The 26,180-nt window shown below is 51.9% G+C and overlaps 10 protein-coding genes across 11 annotated transcripts; 4 read left to right on the forward strand and 6 right to left on the reverse strand.

Moving 5' to 3' along the window:
• Positions 1-51: 51 nt before the first annotated feature.
• On the forward strand, positions 52-3,159 carry HMPREF1120_05691 (uncharacterized protein; the record flags this gene model as incomplete). Its single annotated transcript, XM_009159875.1, has 1 exon — positions 52-3,159. The coding sequence occupies one exon, from the start codon at positions 52-54 to the stop codon at positions 3,157-3,159; it is 3,108 nt and encodes a 1,035-aa protein (XP_009158123.1).
• Positions 3,021-4,293, reverse strand: HMPREF1120_05692 (MRG-binding protein). The gene has a single exon (XM_009159876.1). It carries the CDS (start codon positions 4,030-4,032, stop codon positions 3,235-3,237), a length of 798 nt encoding a protein of 265 aa, XP_009158124.1. The 5' UTR covers positions 4,033-4,293; the 3' UTR covers positions 3,021-3,234.
• Positions 4,294-4,535: 242 nt separating this feature from the next.
• On the forward strand, positions 4,536-7,418 carry HMPREF1120_05693 (uncharacterized protein; the record flags this gene model as incomplete). The annotated part of the gene is made up of 1 exon (XM_009159877.1): positions 4,536-7,418. One exon carries the CDS (start codon positions 4,536-4,538, stop codon positions 7,416-7,418), a length of 2,883 nt encoding a protein of 960 aa, XP_009158125.1.
• Positions 7,419-9,948: 2,530 nt separating this feature from the next.
• HMPREF1120_05694 lies at positions 9,949-12,820 on the reverse strand. Of its 2 annotated transcripts, XM_009159879.1 has the most exons (2): positions 12,681-12,820; positions 9,949-12,623 (listed from the first exon to the last, which is right to left on the reverse strand). In XM_009159879.1, the coding sequence occupies exons 1-2, from the start codon at positions 12,721-12,723 to the stop codon at positions 11,305-11,307; spliced, it is 1,362 nt and encodes a 453-aa protein (XP_009158127.1). In that variant the 5' UTR covers positions 12,724-12,820; the 3' UTR covers positions 9,949-11,304. The 2 variants fall into 2 exon arrangements, with proteins under 2 accessions (XP_009158127.1, XP_009158126.1); XM_009159878.1 differs by having other exon boundaries at positions 9,949-12,820.
• Positions 12,821-13,060: 240 nt separating this feature from the next.
• HMPREF1120_05695 (uncharacterized protein) lies at positions 13,061-13,966 on the forward strand (the record flags this gene model as incomplete). Its single annotated transcript, XM_009159880.1, has 1 exon — positions 13,061-13,966. The coding sequence occupies one exon, from the start codon at positions 13,061-13,063 to the stop codon at positions 13,964-13,966; it is 906 nt and encodes a 301-aa protein (XP_009158128.1).
• A 511-nt stretch (positions 13,967-14,477) lies between these two features.
• HMPREF1120_05696 (glycosyl transferase) lies at positions 14,478-16,697 on the reverse strand (the record flags this gene model as incomplete). Its single annotated transcript, XM_009159881.1, has 4 exons — positions 14,478-15,377; positions 15,434-15,733; positions 15,791-16,287; positions 16,343-16,697. 4 exons carry the CDS (start codon positions 16,695-16,697, stop codon positions 14,478-14,480), a joined length of 2,052 nt encoding a protein of 683 aa, XP_009158129.1.
• Positions 16,698-18,913: 2,216 nt separating this feature from the next.
• HMPREF1120_05697 (uncharacterized protein) lies at positions 18,914-19,713 on the forward strand (the record flags this gene model as incomplete). Its single annotated transcript, XM_009159882.1, has 2 exons — positions 18,914-18,952; positions 19,069-19,713. The coding sequence occupies 2 exons, from the start codon at positions 18,914-18,916 to the stop codon at positions 19,711-19,713; spliced, it is 684 nt and encodes a 227-aa protein (XP_009158130.1).
• An 873-nt stretch (positions 19,714-20,586) lies between these two features.
• HMPREF1120_05698 (hydroxymethylglutaryl-CoA lyase) lies at positions 20,587-22,489 on the reverse strand. Its single transcript, XM_009159883.1, has 2 exons — positions 21,846-22,489; positions 20,587-21,601 (listed from the first exon to the last, which is right to left on the reverse strand). The coding sequence occupies exons 1-2, from the start codon at positions 22,161-22,163 to the stop codon at positions 20,687-20,689; spliced, it is 1,233 nt and encodes a 410-aa protein (XP_009158131.1). The 5' UTR covers positions 22,164-22,489; the 3' UTR covers positions 20,587-20,686.
• A 170-nt stretch (positions 22,490-22,659) lies between these two features.
• HMPREF1120_05699 (MFS transporter, MCP family, solute carrier family 16 (monocarboxylic acid transporters), member 10) lies at positions 22,660-24,341 on the reverse strand (the record flags this gene model as incomplete). Its single annotated transcript, XM_009159884.1, has 4 exons — positions 22,660-22,931; positions 22,987-23,201; positions 23,286-23,719; positions 23,829-24,341. 4 exons carry the CDS (start codon positions 24,339-24,341, stop codon positions 22,660-22,662), a joined length of 1,434 nt encoding a protein of 477 aa, XP_009158132.1.
• Positions 24,342-24,834: 493 nt separating this feature from the next.
• On the reverse strand, positions 24,835-25,850 carry HMPREF1120_05700 (uncharacterized protein; the record flags this gene model as incomplete). The annotated part of the gene is made up of 3 exons (XM_009159885.1): positions 24,835-25,260; positions 25,321-25,678; positions 25,732-25,850. The coding sequence occupies 3 exons, from the start codon at positions 25,848-25,850 to the stop codon at positions 24,835-24,837; spliced, it is 903 nt and encodes a 300-aa protein (XP_009158133.1).
• Positions 25,851-26,180: the final 330 nt, after the last annotated feature.

The raw sequence follows: 26,180 nt of genomic DNA on the forward strand, positions 1-26,180 counted from the left end.
AGATAAAACAAACAACCGGGAGACACTGGCCGTGTCGGCTCACTTCTCAATATGTCGGCGGATCAGGAGCGGACCATTGTCACCCACTATAACCTTACAAATCCGTTTCCGACAGAGTGGCCCGCTGAGCTGGACGAGAGTGACGAGGACGAGGTGCCCGACGCCGTTGGTATCAGGCGATCCCGTTCCCGCTACTCCGCTTTAGAGAGGAGTGCGAGTGAGAGGAAAAGCCTTGTCCCTGGCTCTGAGCGGACTGGCGACGGTCGTGCAAACCTGGTGCAGAAGGACGAACCTGATCCTCTGGGTGTCCACCCGAGTGTGGTCAATGTACTCCGAAATAGTGGTGTACCTGTCGAACATGACTCTCGGGCTCGAAACAAGTTCATGCTCTCGTCGACCACATTTTCTCCTGGAGTCTTCCTTTCGCATGTTCATGCCAATGCCACGACAGACGACTTATTACGGGGTCTCCAGTATCTGTCGAGATCCATTGATCAGAAGTCCGCTTCTCTCAAAGTGCTTGTGGAAACAAACTTTGAACGCTTCGTTCGTGCAAAAGCCACCATCGATAATGTCTACACAGAGATGCGAAACCAGGGCATGGATTCCAAGGCTGGCTCACCGCCCTCTCCACGACATTCGCGGCGCAGCAGTGCTGTCCACTTTCGAAACGTCAGCAACGGTGCAGCACCAGCGGTCCAGACACCAAGCAAGAACGCCCTTCGCAAGGAGACCGACTACGGTGTGCAGGGCATCAAGGGTCCTCTTCTCGAAGTCTCACAAAAAGCGGAGGAAGTGTGGGGCCCGGCGCTAGGAGGCAAGGAACGTGAAGCCAACTTGAAGGCGATAGTGGAAGCCATTGCCCAAGATCGAGGCCTTTACGAACTAGGGTCCAATCTCAGCCACGCCATCACTCAGAAAGACTACGGCACCGCCATTGGCCTCTACCATGCGGCGCTGAGATATGTGGCCGAGGCACGGTCACTTAGCGATATGGCAGTGCAGCAGGGTCGGACTCTCTCCAACGAAGAAGTCCAAAAAGTCATCGCCATAGGAAGGATGTGGGACGATGCTCATGAACAGATCAAGAGCCTGAAGAGAGATATTTGGCGGAGACTGGCTAACATCCCTGCAACTTCGCCACTTCCTGGAGCTGCCCAGTCTGATGACTACATGGAGCTTATCAATGTGTTATTGCAACTCGGTGTTGAAGAAAGTCCCATCTGGGTGTATCTACTGAGTCGATACGATGCGCTGAAAAACAAGATTGCGGCGGTTGTCGAAAGATCCAAGATCGAGATAGAAATTTTGAGGCGCCGTCTTGCTTCAGCCGACTCTCCGTCTTCGGCCACTGTTGCTGCGTTCCTCCGGCAAGCCTCAAGAGATCGCCCAGAAGCACTTGACAGCGATGATGTTGTTGACTTTTGGAATTGTATCTTGACATACATCACGAAGCTGCTCTCGCTTTCGAGTGGCTTACTTGGCGAGATTGTCGACTTTTGGGAGACGGCTCAAAGCTTCATTGACGGCACGAGACAGAAAGCGCTGTCAGTCGGATTTGAAGGAGAGAGCAGCAAACATCACCAGTTATCCGAATCTGATGTCAGTGGGTTACGCAGTGGAGCGATCGAATTGGTCAGTCAGATAAGGGACGCTGTGCTCTCGTTATTTGCAGATGCGCCGACCGAGGACATTTCGTCGTTGTTTTCTCCAGCGCCAGGCTCTGCCGAGACCCCCACAACACCACTTACCGGGGCTGCGTTTTCACCTACAGACGGCCGCATTGGTGTACTCGATCCTCAAAATCTACCTACGTTTGCGGCCAAAAGAGGGGAACCTTGGGAAGATTTTGCCTTCTGGCCTCCCCATTCCAATGCTTTAAGTGCTGTCCATTACTTGGAGAAGATTCTCATGCTCGTCGGAACCGCTGCCGGCGAAATGGTAGCTTTGGGCCCTGTGAGCAGCAACAACACGATGCATGAAAAAATCAAAACAATGGTCGGCGGAGCGCGCGAACGGTCAATGCGGGCGATCTGTGAAGCATGGAGCAAGGATGCTGAAAGTTGCAAGTCGTTGGAGGACTGGGTGAGAGCGCCAGAAAAGCGAGATCAGACACGGATGCCGCTGTATTTCGAGGCGTATGAGCGGCAGATCCTGCTTGGGATGCAACAGGTCTTGTACTTCTCAGATACAACGGCGAAGCCAGGGACCCGAGAAATCATCACGCCGCCACCATCGAAACTGCTCCAGATGGTACGTACTCAGTTTGTGAGTAGTATATACAAGGCGGTCAGTGGCATGCTTGAAAATGCAGAAGCTTCTACACAAGGTAACGAGGACGACTGGGTACTTGTCACCAGTCTCAGTTCCATTGTCGACGGTGCGTCTCCGACCGAGTTCATCACGCAAGATGCAATCAATGCTTCGAGCCGCAACGTCCGGATGCTGTTGACCATGTCAAATCTCAAAGCCTTGCGGAATGACTACGTGCCATCACTCATTCAAGTTTTTGAATCATCCTTTTCTGTGAAACTGGCCGATGAGTCCAAGACTATTCGGGACGTCTTCGGACAGATTGATGCGAAGCTCTTCCATTCGTACACTCGGCCCACTGTTGCGCAGTTGACGAAAATCATCCGAGACGGCATCAACTCACCGACATGGGCACCGACCACTTCAAGGCCCGATCAAGTGAGACCATATGTCTACGCGACGCTCATGACACTGGTCATGGTGCACACGGAAGTCTCAACCACGGTCTCAAATGCCGAATCGAGTAGTCCTCTTCTGAGCGAGATTCTGTCTTACTTACTTGAAAACGTGTCCCAGGCTCTGTTGGATGGGTTCAAAGAACGGAAGCCCAACACTTACTCCCTACCTGCGTTGATGCAAGCCACTCTGGACACGGAGTTTATCGCCCAGACAATGAACCAGTACGCCACCTCCAAGGCTGGGGAGATCCAGGGTCAAATCTATACCGAGCTGGACAAGCGTACGACCAACGAAGCCAGGGCACGCTTGCAACAAGAATTGGGAGATATGCGTGTAGTGTTGAAAAAGCTGCGCGAAGGTAGTCGGAACACATTTAGTTGTTTCAAGCGAGCACGGCCGGCAGAAAAGGATCGCACTCGGCCGGAGCGAAAGATGACCGGAACATAGCTTTGAAATTGAACCGTTCGGTCGCAGAGTAGAAATAATCTATGATGGTTTTCTGTATTAGAATCTTTCTTTTCTTCATCTTCGCCGTCCTCTTCGTCCTCTAGCTCTCCGCCCGCCTCGTCTGGTGGGCTTCTTCCCCGTGCCGGCGCCTTTCTTCTCTGCTTCTGCTTCTTCTTCCTCTTGTTCCTCGCTATCATCTTCGTCCGCCTCACTTTCCTGATCCCCTTCTCCCTCCTCGGCATCCTCCATGTTCTGATCCCGATCCTCGTCCGCAGCAACACTGTTGGCCTTGCTCGTCCTCCGACTCGACCGATCCGTTTCAATCTCATTCTGCAAGCGTGAAAGTCTCCCTCCTCGTCTGCCTCCTCGGCTCGCAATTCGCGCCGACCCAGCTCTGACTGAGGTCGGAACAGGTGAGGACCGTGGCTCATCTGTGTCGGCCACCGTGCTCTCCCTCCTGGAGACGGCGGGACTCGACGTCGCATCTGGATTCAGCCGTCTCTGCCACATCAAATCCTCAAAGTCTTCACGTGGGAGTTCAAACTCGCGCCAATATGACTGCCTTTTTGTAGTCCCGTCGTCACCGCCTCCAGGACCGTCAATAATCGAATCTTCTCGCTCGTCCAGCTTGGCGAGGTCGTAGAGAGAGTTCAATTTCCGCCAGATCCCCGCCATGGATGTATGGGTGTCTTCGGGATTGATCACCCCTTGGTTGAGTAGGTGGTCCCGAATGGCGATCATGCGGAAATGTCTGTGCATTCCTACGGGTTTCCAGCGGACAATGGCTTGGAGGAGCGCTGATTCCTGGTCATCGGTCCATAACGACGTATCGTCTAGACCGTCTGATTTTGTGTTATTGTCCGTGGACGTCATGGTTCGTGATGTATGTCGGGTTGATCCCGAAAGGACCAGACCCTCAAACGTATTTTTGGTGTTGGTCTCCAACTTAAGAGTCTGGTTTTCTTTCTTCGTCAATTGGGACTTGACCCCCAGTCTTTGGCTAAGAGAATCGGAAGGAGATATCGTGGCCCAAGGTTTCCTGGATTCAGGAGGATCAAGGTGGAGACTCAATTAATGCTCGTGTGAGCCTCTGTTACCTTAGCACGTCTATACAATAATCTGTATACCTCATGTTGTAGGCAGTCGATACTTGGTGTTGTTCTACCAATGGCGGGTGTTCATGGAGAGGACTCGGCTAAGTTGCCTTGGAGTTGACGCCCGCCCTCATTGGAACGCGATACGCGTCGCATTGTAAATACTGTGAAGACTGTACAGCTGTCTCTGCGGAAGCAGACTCAAACGATACAAGAACGTTTCTAACAGGGTCACTTGGAAGCTCACGGCGGCAATTTCACAATGGTCAAGCAAAAGTCGTCATGTCACTGCGCAACCATGCCGACCCTTTCTCTACACTCGCTATTCGGCCGCTCCCCCAACTCAACCTCGAGTATAGCGCGACCTGGCAAGGGTTCAGGTTCGATAACAGCCTCGAAAGTGGACTCCTTCGGTTGAACGACGTCGATACCAACCCCTTGTCCGACCTCAAGCCGAAAGCCTTTCATCTAGACGTGCAAGACGTTCCACTTCCGGATCTATCCAATCCCTCTTCCGGCCCGTCGTCTGATAGTGAGACTGAGCCACAACCTGGCCAGGAAAGCGAAAAGACAGTTGACGAGACTCCGGAAGTCTGGGTCTTGCCAGACGTCTACAAGAGAAAGCCGCAAGATAAACTGATCAGCTGGGACACTTTCTTGGACAAAGACCATGAAGAGCCACCAACTCCGTACATCAGTGAAACTGGTCCGCGGACATTCAACAAGACCCTTAAATCGTCAAATGAAAGCGCTGCGCCGAAACCGATCAGACAGGATGCACTTCTGAATGCAGTGTTCGAGCTTGCCATGGGTAGGAGTTCTGCGCTCTTTGAATGGGATGACAAAAACGATCGATTCTCCCAATGCTGGGACAACATTGGCGCATATGGCTTCAGCACAAGTTTGTTGCAAGAGTACCTCGAAGAATTCAGAAAGATCGGGGCTTACACCAGGAAGCTGAAAACATGTTTCGAGCGCCTAGACAGGCAGAGACAACCTACATCTCCGTCAGAAATAGCGTTCCTTGCTGCTTCGCGGTCTGCTTTGTTTGCAACCCACGAGTACTTGGAGAAGTTGAGACCAGATATTGTCTCTCTACTTCAGCTGAAGGGTGCCATGACCAGGGTTGTCACGATCTTGAATGTGCTGGGAAGTATTGTGCACGCGGTACAAGACTGCCAGACGGATAATGCCATGGTATTGGCATTGATGCGCCATGCAGACAATGCATCTTTCAGTCATCCAGGGATTGATAGAGTGCTACAAGAGATATTTACGAGAGCTTTGCAACCACTTTCGACAAGACTATGTGCCGAGATTGGTCTGGTTGCAAGTGGAGCGAATGATCCTCAACTGACGACCATTGCTTGTGAAGAGGCCGAAGACATTTATTCTTCTCTCTTTGGTGCGGACCTCGGCCACGCAATCAATGAAACCCGACACAGTCTGCAACTGCTGCAATCACATGCCCCACATTGTCGAGTCCTGGCGGCGACTGTTCATTGCGCATCATCCTCTGGGTTGACACTTGAACCTGGCTATGCTTTTGACGCTATATGCAAAATCCAGGCCAAGTCAGTTGCTTATGAAGAAGCCGTGAAATGCTCGATCCTCTTGGTGCAATCGCCAGCCCTGGAGACACCTCTACATTGTGCACATCTTGTTACCTCTGAAGGTGAGGAGGCTGAAATCACAGGATTGACATCGGCAAACCCATTTCAGTTGGACACTAGGCTCTTCGAAGACCACGCCCCCATAATTGACCACAACAAGACAGACGAAGTACACGAGCAGGTCAAGGTGTATCTTCGGAACAACAATGTTGTCGAAGTGTCGCCATTCCAACTCAGTTACGCACAAGCACTGACTCTGTCCATCACTCCATTGGTTTCAGCGCAACATCGACTTCTTTCGTTTTCGGTTCTTCAGTTGCTCTTCCAGCAGCATAATCTGCTGGCTCATTTGGAAATCCAGCGAGAATTCCATCTATTTGGAAATGCCTTTTTCTCGTCCCGCCTGAGTATGGCTCTGTTCGACTCGGATCAAGCCAGCGGCGAAGGTCACAGATCAACAGGGGCTCCTACGGGTCTTCGTCTCCAAGCGCGAGAGACATGGCCTCCTGCAGGATCGGAGTTGCGGCTTGTGCTCATGGGGATACTTTCGGACAGCCTGGCCACGGCCACCTCAGAGACCGAGCGACGTCTTGAAGACACAATCTCCTTTGCTATACGGGACATGCCTGTTGATGAGCTCGAGAAGTGTCGCGACGTCAATTCGATCCATGCACTCGATTTCCTGCGTCTCGAGTATAAACCGCCAAACGAACTGGTTCAGACTGTGCTCACTCCGGCCGTTCTGGACAAATATGATCGCGTGTTTGGGCACTTGTTGCGTCTCTCGAGAATCCACTGCCTTACCCAGAGTATGTTGAGAAATAATGTGGAGGCTGGTACTCTTCCTGGTGACCACAAAGTGGTCGTGCACATGCACCATTTCATCTCTGTTGTCGTCGAGTACTGCCACAACACGGCGGTTCCTGTGTGCTGGGGCAGATTCGAGCGTCTGGTCCGCGAAGTTGAAAGACACGTTGCTAATAACGACTATGATCGTACTCTGCAACTGGTCAAGAGTCAAGGGTATCTTGGTCGCTTACACGAGAGGGCCCTGGATAGGCTTCTGCATGCCTTGCTGCTACGGCGGAAACAGGCGGGTGCCAGGCAGTTTTTGGAGGAGCTGTTAACCATGATCTTGCGTTTTGCGGCGGAGAGGAAGTCAATGAAGACGATGGCTCGGGCAGGTCACAACGTCGACGATCAAGCTTACGATGCTACCAAGATACGTCGATTTGCAGAAGACTTTGCAGCCAAAGCCACGCAATTTATGGATGCCTTGCGGGGACAAGGTGACCAGGTGTCGAAGAAACCGTTTACATCGCAGCGACGGGGAAAACGGGGTGATGATAGTGGTGGTAGTGCGTGGAATGCACAACATGATGCCCATGACCAGTCTGACGAGGACGTTGATGGCGGAGATTCGGACGAGAACCTTGTGGACTATCTACTTCCGAGGCTGGATATGTTTGGATACTGGAGTCGTCAAGGTAGTGGTAGCCGTCTGGAAAGACGACGACGCGAGGCCGTTGAGCTGCCAATCCTCAGAGCCTGAGGATCAAGGTGGTTTTGGTACAATCTTCTGTGCCGCTCCTCTCCACCTCTCATTGCCAGTCAGTCAGTCTCATTACCTTTACACATTTACTGTGATCACTACCTAGGTACCTAGGTACTAGTACTGATGGGATTAAGGTTGGCTACCACCTTCCCGCCACCACCAGGATCCCGCCACTAGTGAAATCCTGCTATGCCGCGCGCGTTTGTACGCACTACGCAACGAATAAGTTAATGCCGAGTCTGCGATTTTATATAGAGAATAACTATAAATCTAGCTACTCTAGTATCGCGTAGATCGTCTCTCTATCTAGCAGAATAGCGTAGAATAACTCGCTTTCCTCCTATAAGTGCCCTCTAGCCTTAAAGACGTCGACGACGTCCTAGAAGCGCTTCTTATCCTACTTACGAAGACGTTTATTACTAGCCTCTTCTTTATCTTCTCGTACGCGCTTACGTACGGCTAGTAACTTAGTCTAAAGCACTCTAGCCCTAGAATCGACTACGATAAAGCCGCGTATAAATAGACGCTAGGCTTTACGTAGAGAGCGAGTTAGTTTATAACTAATAGACGCGTTTAGAGTCGTTAGCGAGGCGATATCTATTAGCGTTCTAAGCGTACGTACGTTCTAAGGCTTAGAACGCTCCGGGGTAGTTAGTCTAGCCTATCTATAGGCTATAATCTCTAGTTTATTAAGTACTCTATTAGATACGATCGGCTAGAGACTACTTCTACGCCAGCCTATAGAGATATATTACCTAGTAAAGCCCTATTAACGCGTACGATAATAGAGAACGTTAAACTAGGCGCGTAAGACTTAAGACTCGTCTACTAGAATAAATTCCTTAAGGTTTTAAGCGTAGTAAGCCTTAAGACGACTAAATAGGCCTAAATCGTACGGCTAATAGAGATACGACGTATAAGGTAGTAGATAAACGAGCGTAATCTAGTTTACGAGATAAAGATAGATAAACTCGCCTATTATATAACTTCCGTAGCTATCTAGAATAAGAAGTCGCTAGTACGAGGCGTCGTCTTAATAACGCTCTTAGCGACTCTTAGGAATAAATATCTCTTTTAGCTACTCGAGAGCGTACTTATTCGTCGTCTAGCCTCTCTCTATAAAGCCCTAATACTAATTAGGGCACTTAGACGATAGTAGAAACTAGTAGTTAAGCGGTTAATTTAGTAGCCTACTACGGTAAATAACTAAGGGCTTTATAGCGTCGTTCGCGGCGGAGATATACTCTAGAATCGAGACCTAGTCTATAGAACTACTCGTAATTAAGAGAGGTAGCCTCGTACGTCGATTAAAGACTATAGACTCCTTCTATAAGTAGCTTATTTAAAAGTCTATCTCGTTTATATTCTAGATATTCTTCGATAGAATCTAGAAGTGTCGTACGACTTTAGAAAGGTACGTAAACTAGCCGTCTAGTTAATAAGGAATAGTAGTCTAGATCCTACTAGCGTCGAGCGCTCTATTACGCGTATAACTTAACTTAGGTCGTCGCTTAATAAAGCGAGAGACCTAGTATATATCGAGCCTAACGAAGAGGTGCCTTTAGCGCGCGAGATCCTGCGCAACGCGCGCTAGTTACGTACGATTAACTAGTATATATTGTAACTATAGGTCTCGAATATATATAGCTAGAATATCTTTCTATTGCCGCGTAAGATTTGCGTACGAGATCTCTTCTTGTCCTTTAGGTCTCGCGCCGTTAGCGCGGTCGCGTACAGTTAATCTTAAGGCGCCTACGTAGAGCGCCGCCTATCGTATAGTCTTTACGATACTAGAATCGAGTGTAACGAGAGTCTAGCTAGTAGGATCTATAACGACGACGTGATAGAAGGTTAATTGGTAGAGGAATACGAAGGTTTTGTTAATAGGTGGGTAGTAGGGGCGCGTGCTACGCGCTATGGCGGGATCCTGGTGGTGGCGGGAAGGTGGTAGCCAACCTTAGTGCGTCGGGCGACCTACAGGACAATACGAGTCTAGACCTTCCATCGACCCAGGTGGGGGCTGCATAAAGTGCCAGCCCAGTGGCAGCGAGAAGTTGAATGCTTGAACATGCTTGAACATGCTTATCCACGGTAAGCTTTCGAACTATAACCACCCTAGTACTGCATCTGTCAGTGGCGTGAACCTCTGACAGTAAATAAAAGTGCCGCGGCTGGCCTCCTCCCTCGTTCATGGATTGCCACCTCAGGCTGGGTGCCGCGTGAGCTGACACTGCCCGAAGCCCTGCCAGTGGTGTGCAGAATTCAAGGGAAATGAGGGGTGCCAGTGAGAAACAGACCCTTGACCTTTCCACTCCCAGCTCGGCTGTGCACATGAGACGTAGGTGTGCCAGTGTGCAGTTGTCTGTGGTGGGTTGGGACGGCAGGCAGCCCGCCTGGATTTCTACTCAAGGTAGCTTATCTTGACTACGAATAAAACATTCTCTGCTTCTCATTTTGCTTCTGTACCTAGATAGCTACTCTGTTACCTGAGAGCGACAAGCTCTCGAATACGCTGAGCCCACCCATGTTTGTTAGAAAGAGTTGAGTTGAGGACGCCTACTCAAAGCTCGCCGCCGCAGCGCAATCGCACAACCGCGACGATAAATAAATCCACCTAGGAAGACGAGAGCCTGACCAGTGGCTAGGCCACAGACCGACCTACTAGTATAAGTGCACTGGTTGTACTACTACGGCTACAAGAATAACAACCTTTGCACTGGGAAATAGCCCGTCCGATATCAGAAGGGGCCGAATTTCCATTGAAAATCAGCAAAGTCTGGTGCCAGTGCAACTTGCTGCCATACACCTTAGCCACAGCCTGAGGTGATAGCTGTGCAGCGGGGGCCCTGTGAGCGCCTGCCTGCTTGTCTGCTTGCCTCCGGGTGCAAGTTGGACGACGACCACCTCCTACCCATCGGATAGTATACATCCGCCAGACACCATCGACATCTGGTATAGTACCAGGGGCATTCATCATTCATCATTCAGCATTCAATATTCCATACCAGCAGACGACATACTGTCTAAAGCCAAACCGTGACCTCCACACCGACTCTCGCTGGTGTTATCGTATACCATCCCATCATTCGTCTTCACCCGACACTCAGCCTCTGTCATCCCCGTCATCATCACCAAATCAAACCAAGAACACCGCCATAGTGACTGACACACGATCCAACAATGTGTCGAGACATTACACTCAAATTCACCTGCACAGCAACCCACCCATCGCACAAAATGAGCTTCTCACAGCCCTGTCCAAAAGCCAAGCCGCGCAAGGCCTCGTCCGGATCCTCGGACCCTTCCTCTCCCCCATCCTCCCCGGGATCCGGGTTCGGCTTATCCCTGACACGCAGTATTTCGCGTGCTCTGGAACGAAAACCCGACCCGGCCGTGTTGAGAGCGTACACTTTGACTGCGAACAGGCCGTGTGAAGCATGTGAAGGGAGTGGGAGGAAAATCACTCAGCCACCACCGTTGAAGGAGCTCGCGGGAGGGTTGGGCGAGAGACATACGTTGAGTGTGCAGGAGGGTGAGAGGGAGTGTGAGCAGTTGTGTGGATGGGTGGAGATGTTGTAGTCTTAGTCTTCGAGGACAGGAGGGCCTCAGACTCAGAGACTGGCATGGGAGGGGCATCAAGTGGACTGGACGTTTCGGTGTTATGATGGACATTTCGAGTTCGACATTCCCAAGGGGTTGACTTCATTTCGATCCTGGCATCGTCCATGAAAACCCGTGATAAAGGGGGTCTGCCGCGGTGCTCTTGAGGCTGTGGGTGTGTGGTCTCTCGAGGACTCTCAACAAGTAGGTAGGTTGACGACCGGGTCTTTCAGATATATTTTTCTTAACGAGGCGCATCGTATATCCATAGTCAAATCCCGGGCTATAAAATCCTCCCAACAATTGCCGATGTCATCGTCAATCCCACATACCCTGCAGCGACCAGGAATCCGGTAGCGACGAGCAAGGTGTTCAGGTTCCTCCTCTCTATGCCCACCACCTTTGCCTTGGCTTGTTCGTCGCCTCCTCTCGCAGTCAGGACGTTATAGTCAGGAACGTATTTAAAGTCAAAGACGGTTTTCTCGCCCAAGCCATACTTGCCCTCGACGATAAGACCCCAAAAAATGTTTCGCAAGCCCGCCACCTTCCGCCGATCTAGGGCCGGAATGGAGCGGTACAAATAACACATGGACATGAAGAAGATACACTGGCCCGTCATCAGGGCCCAGTACCAGACCGAAGGACGACCGAGACCAAGAGCATCGCAGAGTTCGTTCCCATTCAGCCAACGCGCATTGACCTCGAGAAAAGAACGGGACGCATACGTGGGCGGCTGGGCCTCGAGACAGCGGATGATGTTGGCGGCGAGGATCTTGGACGTTTCCGTGGGATTGATCTCGTTCATCAACAGAGACTCCATCATGGCTTTGGCCCGTTCGGGCGTCTCGAACCACTCGGTCGGAGTGCCCATGTAGTGCGCGATCAGACGCCACAAAGCAATATAATCGAGAATTTCTTGTTCGCGCAGCCAAATCCCCTGCCGCGGCAGCGACAGCCAGATGATGGTCGCGGAGAACGTGCCAATGGTGGCAATACAGTCCAGATCGTTGATCGGGATACCCCATTTCTCCACGCTGTAGTACTCTGGACGTGTTTTGGCCAGCTTCATAATCCGCTGGCGGACGGCAGCATGCAAAAGTCTCACTCGCAAACTGGATGCGAACCCGGCCCCGCCTGGCTTGATGGATTCCAGAGAACGCGTGCATTCGAGGATATGCTGGGTCGTTTCAAAGAGTCGATGGCGCGCCACTTTGACTGAAAAGCCTCCTGTCCTCGCGAGCACTTCGACCACCCGGTTGGCGCCCATGCCTCCGAGTAGAGACTGGAAGGCAAGGCCTGTCAGGTTCGCCCCGCCATATCGATAAAAGACGTCTTGTCCACGCGCAATCTGGTCCCAGTCGACCCAGTCTGGGATTGTTGTTACTTCGTCCCATAGTTGCTGGAGTTTCGGGTCTTTGTCCACATTGGCTTGCAGAAGCAGATATAGATCTCGCTTCGGTTTTGTTGCTGGAGCCGGCTTGTCGTTGTCGCCCTGCTCGGAATTTTGGACCTCTTTCTTTGCTATTTCCGGTGGACTGAGTTCATTCAAGATCTCGTAGCATTCCTCACCCAGCACATCGTAGCTGTATTTCAGCGGATGGGCTTGCTCGGCAGTCAGATGCTGTGGCGTCAATTGGAACGTATAGCCCCAATACGTACGGGTGTTTTCATCCCGCCTTCGAAAAGGATTTGGCCACGCCATACCAGCAGTTCCTAATAATCAGCTCTTGCTACCCCAGAACAGCCGCCACAAGAAAAAGTACATCATTCCAAACAGGCGACAATCAGTGATACCACTTGCAGTGGCAAATATATATATACTTAACTAGTAGTGGCGGTCATTGATGTCAACAGGGTTGTGCACGAGTCAAGTCACCCACATCTCGGCCTTGTTGACTAGTCATGCCAGTGTCCATAAGCCATGGGCATCAAATTTGGGTCCGATCGACGCCACGCGTGGGAGGGCGCCTGAACTTCTTTCAACCCCAAGCAGACACTCCACTGCCAGTGTTGTTGCCGTACATTCCTGTTACATAGATATGGCTTTAAACGTGCAAACGAGTCAAAGAGTCCTTTGGGCTGTTGTCCAGGGCTCAAGACCTCCCTGTACCAGCCGTATTTCTCGCCAGCTACACTCCACCGCCCGACCTTTGATCCAGCGGCCTAGGCAGTCCCTCCCAGGAGTTTTCGTCGGTGCTCAAGACGTTCATGTGCACAAGAGACGCAGATATTCATCCCAGGAGCCTCAGGGCGCACCCTCCCATGTGTCAGAGACTCCTGCTGTTGAAGAAACAACAACAAGCCGTGCTCCTGGCCACAACGCTGAAGAACGGCCTTCTGTGACCTTCACGAAACGACTAGGCAAACAGCGAACCAAAAGACCAGACAAAGAAGATGCACAAGATAGCATATCGTTAGGGAGTGTGCGTGATAGAAACGGCCGTTCCCAAGACCAACCTGATGCGGTCAAGTCCACAAAAGCCGGTGGTGGCAAAGGGAAGAACAAGCGGTTGCAGCTCAAGGATCTAGCCATTTCCAAGGAGAAGGAAAAGGAACCATGGCAGATACAGAAACAGGCGTTGAAGGAAAAGTTTGGCGATGCGGGTTGGAATCCTCGGAAAAAGCTCTCGCCAGACACCATGGAAGGAATTCGAGCACTCCACGAACAAGATCCCGAGAGATGGTCGACGCCGGTATTGGCTGATCACTTCAAAGTCTCGCCCGAGGCCATCCGCCGCATCCTCAAAAGCAGATGGCGGCCCTCAGAGAAGGAGATGGAAAAGAGGAGGGAGAGATGGGCCAGGCGTCACGATCGAATCTGGGACAAGATGGCTGAACTGGGTCTCAGGCCACAACGCACCAAGGAAAAGTCCCTCGAGGACCCCGATGAGTTCGAGGAGAACCTGAAGGCGAAGGAGATATTGGATAACGCACGGAATGCTTGATGCAGCTGAACTTCCGGCTGTTTTCATTAAGCTAAAGCTAAGTCTGTCTGTGGGATCGAGTACACTCTGTGTATCTGCCTTGCGCAGCCATGTGATGCAACGAGAAAGCTCTTTGTCCACCGGATTCCCCTTCGGCTTGATTGGACTGTGACTGTGTGCTCAGTCGAAAACGAATGTAGAAGCAGCTCCAGATGTGTTGCAGTGCCGATGCAGTGTTGGTCGACACTGCGATCCTCCATTGTCACTGAACTGTTCCCTGCTCGTGATAAAGCCATGAAATCCCTTTTCACCTTGCGCCCTGTTGCTGTGTACCCGCTACTGTTAAAGTCGATGATGACCAGACCCCTTGTTCTGCCTCAGCTCTTTGCACTGCTTCTGTTCAGTGTGGTAAGGGTGGGAAGCAGAGAGCATGCATAGGGTGGAGCGTGAACCGCACTGTCCTTGAAAATCTTGACCTGCCCGCGCCCCTGCATTCTCACCACCTCCCATCTCTCTCTCACATCCCAGTTGCTCAGCCCTGGAGGTGACGAAGGATGAAATAAGCAGTGACAGTCCAGATCAGCCCAAGGGCATGGGGGATCTCGAGCCAGAAACTCGCCTTCGTCCATTTTATACCCTTGCAGTCCTCTCGGGGACGCCAGACGCCGTCCTCGTCCTTCATCATACGCGCCCGACGAGGAGGCATGGTTGGTGGGAAGATGGCATAAACAACTGGTGTGAGGAAGAGAGGAACAACCTCGATGAGATTGAGACCGGGATATCCAACACCAGTGAGGATACGACGCCAGAAGTCATCGTCGACAATGATCGCACCGCCATACGTTGACAGATCAATCTCTACCTTGACGGCACGGTACATGAGATAGACCATGACGAAGGCGAGACAGGCGTGGTACAAGATACCCTCTTGCTTGTGCATTTGCCAGAGGCGAGTCAGCAGTCGAGGTCGACGTTCAGCATCTCGCTCCTTGACAGGTTGCTGGTTATCGGCCACACCAGTGACGTCGAAACCAAGACGAAGACCCCCGATACTCTTTGGGAGAGCACTGAAGAAGACATCTCGAGCGAAGTGGATACCCAACCAGGTATTTGTGGCATGACGGCGTCTCAGATTCCAGTGGCTGAGGGCTCGAGCTCCACGCCAGTCGCTGACTTTGGTCAAGAACTTGGCCAGGAAGCAAGACATCATCATGTTCCAGAGAGTGTTCTCAGAAGGGGTGGCAATGATTTGACCCTGGAAGTAAAGAGCCATGGCCATCAGAATCATGGAGAATGCCTTGAACAAGGTGTTCAAGTATGGTCGGCAACAATGATGGAACATGGCAATACGCTGGACGGCAGTTGCCTGCTCCAAGCGAGGGTCCGAAAGCGAGAAGTTGGTTCGAAAGGCGTCACGGACGTGCCCCGTCCACTATCACTCGTCAGTTCCTGATCATGCTCTCGATGATTCAAGTCAAATACACTTACCCAGCGGCGACGTTGCTTGAGGTGTGTCAACAGGCAATCCGGCTGGATGCCCCACTGCAGGATCTCATGACAGAGAGCAATCTGCCAGCCAAGGCCATGCAGAAACCAGCTGGTCATCAGATCCTCAGTGATGGTGAACTCTGGGAAACCACCCATGGATACCCAAGCGCGAGTCCTCAGGACGAAGCCGCTACCAGGGCACCATGCTGCTCCAACAGAATCTCTAAAACCGTCATCGGCACCAGTGCCTGTGACGTTGGCCTGATACAACGGGTCATTGTCGGGGATGTTGTAGAAATGCTACACTCGTCAGCATGCCAAACTGCACAGGAGGGAACCTCTGAGGGCACAGCTTACCTGGGCAGTGGTCACCATGCCAACGTTCGGGCTCTTGAGAGCATGTGGCACAAGTGCACGAAGAATGCAAGGCTCAGGGATCATGTCGGCGTCAAGCACAGCCATGAATTCATGCCGTCCTCCTGGGAGTTTGTTTTGGACCCATTTAAGGGTGGCATTGAGGTTGCCTGCTTTGTAGCCGTGATGGACACCATCTGGCTTGTAACGGGCGAAGTAGTGCAGGTTTGGATGCTTCTTACGAAGAGCCTTGACCTCTGCCCTCAAGCTCTTGTCATCTCCATCGTCGGCAAGGATGACACGCAGTTTGTCAACAGGCCAGTCAACGTGGCAGGCAGCATTGACAGTGTCAAGCACAATATCAACTGGCTCTCCGCATGCAACGACAATGAGGTCAACTCCTGGGACATTGTCACCAAGAATGCGGTAGGTTGGTCGTGGCACTGGGTTGCGGATGAAACTGACAGTCAAACGCCACAAGCTCTCAGCGATGACCGATACTACAACCGAGCTGTTAGACGAAGACGACAGTGACAGCACGCATGTCACACTCACCGCATTCAAAGGACTGTGCATATGCAAAGCACTTTGCTGGAAGCAGGTTCTCGTGTCCCGCACTCTTTGCACTGGCGATGTTGACATGCAACATGATGAGATGCCCAGTGACGTTGGCAAGCCCGATGGCAGACAAGGTGTTTGAGAAGTACGAAGTGGGCACCGGCTGCTTCTTCTCGACCGTGATGATGTTGTATGGCATTAGGGCTAGCTCATTGCTCTCTTTGACAGGCTCGTTGTCTTGTTGAACCGTGTTCACTGGTTCTGGTGCAGCACCAGGAACCGAAGTGACGGGGACGTGAGCGTCAACCGAGACAGGCTTAGCCATGACGGCGGCGTCCTTCTCAGCAGACATGGCAAAGACAGAGGACTTGGAAGAGTGCCTCAGAGGAGCTTGAGAGACAGCAAGGATGGAACTCTGATGGATCAGAGTGTGAGAGATGGAGAATGAGTGAAGACAGGTCTCCTACGAGGTGGCGACAACGCAGTCACCCTCACCAACGTTCTTTGGAACAAGATGAAGATGACCACGGGACGACAGCCTTGATGAAGCCTTGGATGATTGAATGGAGGAGTGATTGTGCTCAAGGATAATGGATGGAGTTGATGTGAAGAGGAGGGATGGTGTGAGAAGAAGAGAAGAGAGAAGAGAAAAGGGAGGGAAGTATTCCCAGGCAGCACTGGCAGCACTTGACCACCAGTCGAATAGGGAAGTACTGCCGGGTGCAGTCACGGTGTCTGTCACTCCCACAGCGCAGGCAATGCACTCAGGGAGGTCACTGGGGTTCTTTTGCTCCTGTTAGATCGGCTGCAGTCGATCTGGTTCTGGATCACTGTCTGTCTATGGCCCTGTTTGTCTTTGCTAAGGGAGTTTCTACAGGATCCTATGTCTATTGTCTAACAGTCTCAGTGCACAAACGACCCGCCAAACAAGACGGCCCATCTTGTCTCGTCACCCACACTCTCCTGTCCTTTTGCCATGCCTACCATACCACTCTCTACCATGGAAACGAGACCCTTCTCCGGGCGGATCCTCCCCGGGCGGATCCTCTGGCAAGGCATGCGAAACTTCGGGATCAGAGCACGGAGACTCCACTTCGACAAGAGTGCTTGTTTGAAAGCGTTGAATCAATGCAGAGCTCCCCAGACCCTTGGCCATCACATCCTGATCTGTTGATCTTTCCCAACTGCCACCTGGAAAAGTAAATGCCATTGCTGAATTAATTTTTTAGCTTCAAGACCTTTGTTCCCTTGTCCTTTCGAATGGCCTCTTTCTCCTCCTCGAATAGCTTCAGCTTGCCGTCCTGTCGATCTACCCCAACTATTCACAGGTGAGGTGGATCTTGTTGCAGCAGCTGAGTGTCTTCTATACCTGAACATAGCCTACCACAGAGAATGGGACAATGACGATGCCTGAGGTCCAGACAACCATAGTTGACCTTCTATAGAATGTCGGCACACTATACTCGCCACGCTCGCTGCTGGTCAGACCGTGTTGAAGAGGAGAAGGAAGAACATATTCCATGACAAGGTAGACATCCTTATCAAGTCTCTACAGACTGATTATCTTGGACCCAAAATACTGGGATGGCAGTGTCTCTCTGGTGCTGCTGCTGAGACTTGAGATTCCGAATACAGTTCAGGGAAGCCCCGGAGCTGGGGGGCACAGCAGCATTCACATCTCTCTGCTGCCCAATTGAGGATAACCACCCCAGATCAGAAGTGCCAGCCTCACTGGCTAGGTCATCCATTGCTTGATCCCAAATGTAGCAAACCCAACTCTGTAGAAAGCCCGGATGCCAGTAGACTTCGTCCAGACAAGTCGCTGGTCCATGTAGCCTGCGCTCCTCATGCCATCCGATCTGTACCTACCATTGATTCCTGCATGAAAGATCAAATGTGCACATTCACAACGTGCCCGAACCAAGATTCAAGCTACTATCCGCATACAAAGATGTTTGAGATACCCCCTTTGCTTGCTACGAATGAACAAACAAGTCCCTCAGTGGCTGTGGGAGGGGCCCATACTATTTGGCTCCTCAGTCAATCGTCCGCCAGTCGTCTGCTCTTGTGAGATTAACTCTTCTTACTACAGTAGATCTCAGTTCCTCTTGATCAGTGATCATAAGGAGTTACCAAAGTACTACTGCTGTGTGAACTTTGCCCCTTTTCTGATATTGTCTTGCCAGTGTGCCATTAATATTGTATGCCCCGGTTTGCAGGGATAAGCGGGACTGCGGTGGATCACTCCTAAAAGCGGAGCCAGATGATTGCCAAACACGCCAAGACAAGGCTGCGCTGCAACTTCTCGGCATGTTTGCTTCAACCTGTGCCGCGACTGACAACTGACGGCCTCTGTCTGCGCAGCGCAGGTGAACTCAACTTTTTGGTGGATCTGCGCATTGAATCGGTGTCTCCAGGGATTACATCGTACAACACACCCATTAGTATTGACTAGGGAGGGACGTGGGAGTCAAGAGGACTGGTACATTTGATCAACATTTGGAATCTCTCCTTTGCTTTGGGCTTTCAGACGAAGCACAACGGCTCTGTGAGCCTGCACAGCCCATCATGGTCAACATAGCGAAGCGCATGCGAAATTTCCAGCCTGTAAGTCTACTCTCTATGTCAAAATACTTGCCATTTGCTAATGATTGTGTAGAAAGTGAGTTCCTCTGAGGGCACACATTCTCCTCACCCGGGACATTGTAACTCACTCTTTATAGCTTTGGCGGATACGAAACGGACAAGGAGCTGCAGTTCTCCCTCCACCACCATCACCACAATTAACACGTCTTCTCCTACGGTTCCCACATGGCGAATGGCGCAAACCTGTCCACGGACCACGGTTATTTGCCCACGATCACCTCAAACGGCTGAAATACCACAATCCCGCTTTACCCATCAGAGTGGAATCCTCGCCCAGATCACAACTCGAAGTCACCTTTGAGAGTACGGACCGGACGACGTTAGAATCGCTTGAAACAGCTACAGAGCCAGGATCTGTGTCCGAATCGACGAAATTCAAACAAGAATGGACAAATATCGAGTCCAAACCTCAACCGGCAGCCGACCCTAGCGCCCCTTCAACCACCTCACCACCCGTGGAGACCTTCACGAGACGTGCCATAGTGGATGTAGCGGGCAAGCGACCTGCGCAGATATGGCAGTGGTTCAAGCGGACGACGAATTGCGAAGAACTCCGTCCGTCTCCGGAAGATGTCGAGCTCATGAAGCGTCTCAATGCTTTCTTCCAGAAGGCTGATATCGACAGAAAACGGGTCAAGGCTGGTATTGATGAAATGAGAAAACAGAAGGAAGAGTTGCGGAAGGCCAGAGAAGCTGCGGAGAGAATGACCAGCGAGGCATGATTGAGTATCTTGCTGGATTGGCACGCATATCCGAAAAGAGGTTATGCCAGGACCTCGAGGTAGCTCCTGTATGGGGAACTCCCGGTCTACTGCATCTGAAGCAACGATTGCACTGCTAGCATACTACTGCTGTGCGAAGTACATACGGTGTGCAGTGTGCAGTGCGCGTTATCCCTCTCACGAGGTACGAACCTCTCCTGCGCATTCCGGATTTCAGTACACAATGGATATCTCTTCCGGCTTTGGATGCTGAAGGGATTGAAACTGCTGAATCAATGCAGTGGGTGCGGAGCAGACGTCTAAACCCCGTACATCTCTACCGGGGGACCGGATGTGCCATGTATAAAGGGTGGGTCAACTGGTAACTGACTTCCAAGGTTCAAGCTGCTTGAGGCTATGTGTTAAACAATGCTCCGGGGCTGTTTTGGGAAAAGTTTGTATAAGTATTGTATGGCTCGGCCAGGTAGAGGATAAGGATATCATTGATGCAATTCAGAAAGAATACAGCAGAGCGTCCGGCATTTACTGTGAGCAGGGGAGCACGCCCTTTGAAACATTTGGCGGAATCTTTTGTTCTTGCGGGACTCGCCTTGACATATGCCGTCGTTATCGCCCTATGCAAGTTATATTGCGTGACGGACGAGCTAAGCAGTCGAAAAGAAATCCACTCATATTGCCTCAAGTTTGGAAATGAAATACTACTATTGCCATTATTGCAAGGACTTGAACGAGACAAATGCTGATTTTACAGCGTCCCTCGGAAGTTCAGCCAGACTGCTCCAGTCTTTCGAGGTCAAAAGAGGGAAGACGATTCCATGCCTACTCACAACGAACGGAACAGTGTGTGCTGACGGGGTAGACAGTACCTTAGGATCCGACGTTCGTAAGAGTTATTTTATATTTCATTTTATTTCGAGATGTTATGATACAGCCTTGAATTTCTCAGATGCATATATATACAGACTTACTAGCACTATGAGGCATCTTTCAACCTCGCCAGCACAGCCTTTCCAGCCCTCGAATCATTAGGCCTTCCCAACTTCTCAGTGATCCACTGACCAATCTCCGCCATTTTAATCATATCGACACCCGTTTCACAGCCTAGACTATGCAGCAGATGCAACAGATCCTCAGTAGCGACATTCCCCGTAGCGCCCTTCGAATAAGGACACCCACCCAACCCACCGACGGAACTATCAAAAATCCTAATACCATGCTCCAGTGCCACGGCGGTATTCACCAAAGCCATACCATAAGTGTCGTGGAAATGCAAAGCCAGATCCTCACTCAGGATCCCCGCATCCTTTAGTGTTTCGAGCAATTTGAGCGTCCGGGGCGCGGTGCCCATGCCGGTAGTGTCGGCGACGGAGACCTCATCACATCCCATTTCGAGCAACGATGCCGTAATTTCGGCGACTTTGTGAGGATCCACGTCCGGTCCTTCGTACGGACAGCCCAGTGCGACGGATACGTATCCCCGTACGCGGATGTTGTGTTGTTTGGCGAGATCTAGAATGGGTCTGCATCGGTTCAAGGACTCGGAGATGCTGCAGTTGGTGTTTTTTTGGGAGAATGTCTCGGTGGCCGCGGCGAATAGGGAGATTTCGGTCGAGTTTTGTGTACTGCTTGTGTTGGTATCGGAGGACGAGGACAGTTCGTCTGGGTTCGTGGCTGAAGAAGGCGACGGGGTGGACGGCCGTGATTCCGGAGGCGTATTGAGTCCTGATGTTGGACCTTGTGTTTGTGTTTGTCCCTTTTTCTCCTGGAGAATCTTGATCATGTTCTCCATGCCTCGAATGTTCGGCACGAGGTAGTTGTATGCGATGCCGTGAGGCGCTGGTGGAGGGTCGGTGAGTAATCGCTCGAAGATCTCGGTTGTTGATGCCATCTGCAACACAATTCGTCAGTCATCCAATACCTAGATAGTCCTAAATCGCCGAACTGGATTATGTATGTCTATCCCACATAGTATGGTTGTCCTCCTCTTTATTTTCTGCCTCTTGCCATTTGTTCGTCTCTTCTCGCCGCCGTTTATCTAGTGTCCCCAGGTCCCTCTCTCTTCCTTTTCATCTTGCCCTTGCCCAACCGACATTTCCGTAGACGGATTGAAAGTCAAGATATTTGGTACATACCTGTGGCACCCATTTCGCCGGCACAAACGACCCCGCCTCCAAATGCGTGACGCCCGTCTGCGCCAGCCGCCGAACAAGTTCCAGCTTGGTGTCCAGTGGGATCGAGCTCTTTTCATTCTGCAGACCGTCTCTGGGCCCGACTTCGACTATTCTCACATGGTCGGCGGCGCGGCGGCGAGAGGTGGTGAACGTGCGATTATTGCATTTGGAGGTGCGGCTGCCAGTGCCCCAGCATGTGTTAAGCTGTAACGAAGGTGAAGGTCGGCTTCGATTCCCCGTCCGCAGGCAATGAGGGAGGCGGGATACGAGCGGATTCATGGTGTTTGGATGGACAGCTATTAGGTATTCATGCAAGCGGTCGTCGTAACACCCCTTTCAGGAGACAGTTTTCCTCCGACCGCTTTCTCAACTTGATAGTACGGTGTCTGAAACTGTCAGACTGTAGAGACTTAATGAAGGCGAGGTTTAAATTGTTGATTGTTGATTGCTGTGCCGTGGCGTGCCGTGAGGTGCAGTGCGGAGGCGGCTAAACGCGGTCTTGGGGCTCGTTCTCGGCGGATGCAACAAGATTAGGTATGCGGGGAAGAAGGATGGCGAGGGTGAACGGGCGAGGCTGCACGAGGCTGTATGAGGCTGGCTTCCCACAGTAGACTCCTTAATTTACCACTGCAGGTAGGGACTACTAGTAGGACGATTCATTCTGTAGACGCAAGTGAAGTGGAGAGCTCCGGCATTGTTTCCAAAAGACTGGCACAGATACTATAGCACAACAAATATTGTACAACATGTACCCTCGAAAGTAGACGTTCCTCCCTCATGCCTTCAGCTTAAACTGCCCTTTTTCCGCTGCATCAAAGACCCGGACTGCAATGACACAAACACTCGACAACATCAACAGCCCGAAATCATACCAGATCAGCGAAATGTATGCCTGTGGCTTGGTGCCTCCAGCAACAAGCGCACCTCCCACTGGAGAACCCCATAGCGCACCCAGACCACGGATGAAATAGATGAACCCATTGACTGAAGCATACGCCTGCGCGCCAAAGACCTCAATTACTGTAGTCGGGAACAACGAGTTATAACCTGGCGGATTTGTCAGCGTACAACAATCCATCCTTCACGCCAAGGCATTTCCTACCTCCGGCAAAGATTCCGTAGCTGACAACAAAGGCGATCCAAAGCTTCATATCGTCCCCGTAGGCACTGGACAACCACAGCGCGACAACGGTGATAGCGCTGCCGAGCACACTGAGGACCAGCGTGTTCTGCCGGCCGGCGACATCGGCAATGAAGCCCATTGCGATCCGACTCACCGTGTTGACTGTATTATGAATGGCGAGCAAGGCGGCGCCACTGCCAGTCAAGAAATGGATGCCGTTAGCTTCGTCACGGAGCTTCACACAGCACATCTAGTAAGGGCTTTAGGGTTTAACTTACAATGCAGCCGTATATCCCAGCCTCGTACTGAATTCAGGTAAGAACGTCAGAGGCACCAAATTTCCCGCCGCCTGAGCCATAGCAGCCAGAGCTTGCAGAACAAAAGCCGGCCGTCTGGCAAGGCGCACGTCTACCAGTGTCGGCCGTTTCGAAAGACTCCGTGATGGCGGCGTACCGAGCACAATCGGGATGCACATGGCCAGATTGGCCAACCCGAAAATCCTCAATGTCCAAGCTGCACCGACTTTGGCCAGCATTGCCCGGGCTGCAGGTGCATAAACTAGACCGCCGACCCCGGCAGCCGAGAGGATAAATCCCATGGCCGACCCGCGGTGAGCGTCAAAGTACTCTGGAGCCACAGCCATGATGGGGAAATACATCAACGACGTGCCGACTCCGTAGATCAACCCTTGTGTGAGGAGGAGTTGCCATACCTGCGACTGTTAGCTGGACTGCACATGGTCATTGTGACTTTGGTGCACCAAGACCACACAGTTGGACCGGGGAAACTTGGACTATAAGAGCACTTGCGAGTTCACCTACCCTATGACACCAACTGGCCAACACATAGCCCGCCCCAATCAACACTGCTCCTGCGCCCGTAATCCATCTCGGGTCCTTGGACCGTGCCATGATCGGATTGACAAAAATACTCCCTCCCCAAGTCAGTCCGTAAGCGAGAGTTCCGACGAATGCCAACATGGCTTTACTCCTGACTTCGCTGGGCGGGAGGAACGGGTCTTTCGCACTGCTCCCGTCGGTGAGGTAGTAGTTGAGAAACACACCGTATGCCTGGTTCAGACCGATAGTAATAAAGACGGCGAAGAAGGCACAGAATAATATGCCTGTCTGCTGCTTCCGAGAGACCGGTCGCATCTCCACAGGTTGAGCATTGGCTGGAGTCACGATTCGTTCGCGGTCGAGGGAAGATCTAGCCTCTTCGTCGCCTGCATGGCTCTGGCTCTGGTTCTCTTCGAGGGGTATAATCTCGCCTGGAGCATTGGCGGTGGCGGGTTCGACATCATTGAGAGGATGCTTTCTTCCGTACAGTGCCATGTTGGCATTTGAGCGAGGAGGAGAAATAAAGCAGAGAGAATGCGCAACTCAGGTTAGGTATGTGTGATTGATTCATTGGTCCCGTCTTGAAGCTGATGCTTTTCGTGAGTTGCCTCGGCCGGAAAAGCGAAAATCCCCGCAGCCACCAAACAGCGAAGCGCGGCCAACAATCTACGGAAAATGACGATGCCCAGCAATCTCAGCCTTGCTTCCTCATACGGATACGAAGGAAGCCCCAGGTGGTTGGCCGATCTTCTCGTCTGTTTGACCCTCATAACTCGACAGGCGATTGTGTGAGGTCTTGTGAGGCGCAGAGCATAGCCTGAAGCACAAGCATTATCCGGAATGTTATATCACCAGCAACGCGGCAAGCAGGTCTCTTTTGAAGTAATGTTCCTCTATTACAATCAAGTACTGCTGGCATGGCATCGCTACCGAGAGCTTCATCCTGTGAGTATCGCTTGAGTCAATGCTTATCTTGCAGCCGCCTTCTCTAGTCGCTGTCGCTTGCGTACGGAACAAGCGGCCCTGAGCTAGCCTGATCTTCTTCTTTCTGCTTCAGTTTCTCTCTCTCCTGCGCCCGAGCAAGCAGTCGATCGAACTCCGCCTCGGTCAGGTCCGCCTGCCCTGCCTGACTGGTTTCCTGCACGGCCTGCTCTTCTGGGCCAGGGGCTCGCGACCGCTCTTCCAAATGCTCATTGCCCTCGACTGCGTTCCAGAAAGCACGCAAATTTGCTGCAGAGACACCATCGCCGGTCGCGAGCTGGTATCGACGAGAGACTTCCCGCCAGACAGTGTCCTCGCGCTCCTCCTCCACCTGCTGCTTGAGACGGGCGATCAAGCTATGCTTCTTAGCCGTTGCACTGAGCTCCATCAGCTGCTGGCCGTCACGGTATGTGTCGAGGACCTCCTCTGTCAGCTGGTACGTTGTTAGCATAATATACACCCCGCAGGTTTCCAATGGGTAACTAGTACTCACATCAAGCACGCCCTGTGCGGCGTAGTTTCTAATCATGGCAAGGAAACGCCCAACCAGATTGACACCAGGCTGACCAGTGATCTCCTGCCACCTGCTCTCTATCACAGACCAATCCCTGATCACCCTTCCGGCCATTGTGTACAGCATCCTGTCTGCTTCGGAAGCCTGGGCTGGGTATTCTGGCAAGGGAAGGTCGGCAGGATCATCTTCTTCGGAGATGGCTCTATGGCTGGCTTTTGTGGCAGCATCGAGGCGCACACTTGCCTTGTTCCTCCTTCTTTTCTTGGTCTTCGGCAAGGGTGGGACACCATAGTAGACCGACCTTCTCTTGCGCTTGCCGCCGGTCTCAGGGGCTGGACTGTGGAACCGATGGTCAACAGACTGATATAAAGAGGACTGGGGTACACCTACACATCAGACTGAGGCTCGACGTGTTTGTCGCCGCCGCCGTTGCTGTTGCTGCCGCTGCTGCTACTGGACTGTTCCTCTTCCTCCAACGGCCAAAAGGTAGGGTCTTCATTCTCTGCCATTATGCGTCGGTTTTCAGTCCACCAAGCAGGCTCAACCGCACCACGATGAGGTGCTGAAGGGGGCAATCTCCGTCGACTGTTGAGAGACTGGAAACCCAACCCGCGATCTTGAGGGTCGGTAGTCGTGCGCTGAATAACGGCTTGACCAGGAACACGGGGGGCAGGGTTGATGGGATTGTCAATATTTGTCGTCGTGGGTCTTCGCGCACCAGGAATCGCAGCTGAGCTTGCTTGCGAAAGAAAACTAGGCCGCAGAGGAGTGCCTCTATGCTGGCGACGAGGTTGATCATCCTTGGAGGGAGACATAGCATCGCGACAATAGCTGATAGT

The sequence above is a fragment of the Exophiala dermatitidis genome (genome assembly GCF_000230625.1).
Source record: "Exophiala dermatitidis NIH/UT8656 unplaced genomic scaffold supercont1.5, whole genome shotgun sequence".
In the NCBI taxonomy this organism is placed as follows: Eukaryota; Fungi; Ascomycota; class Eurotiomycetes; order Chaetothyriales; family Herpotrichiellaceae; genus Exophiala; species Exophiala dermatitidis.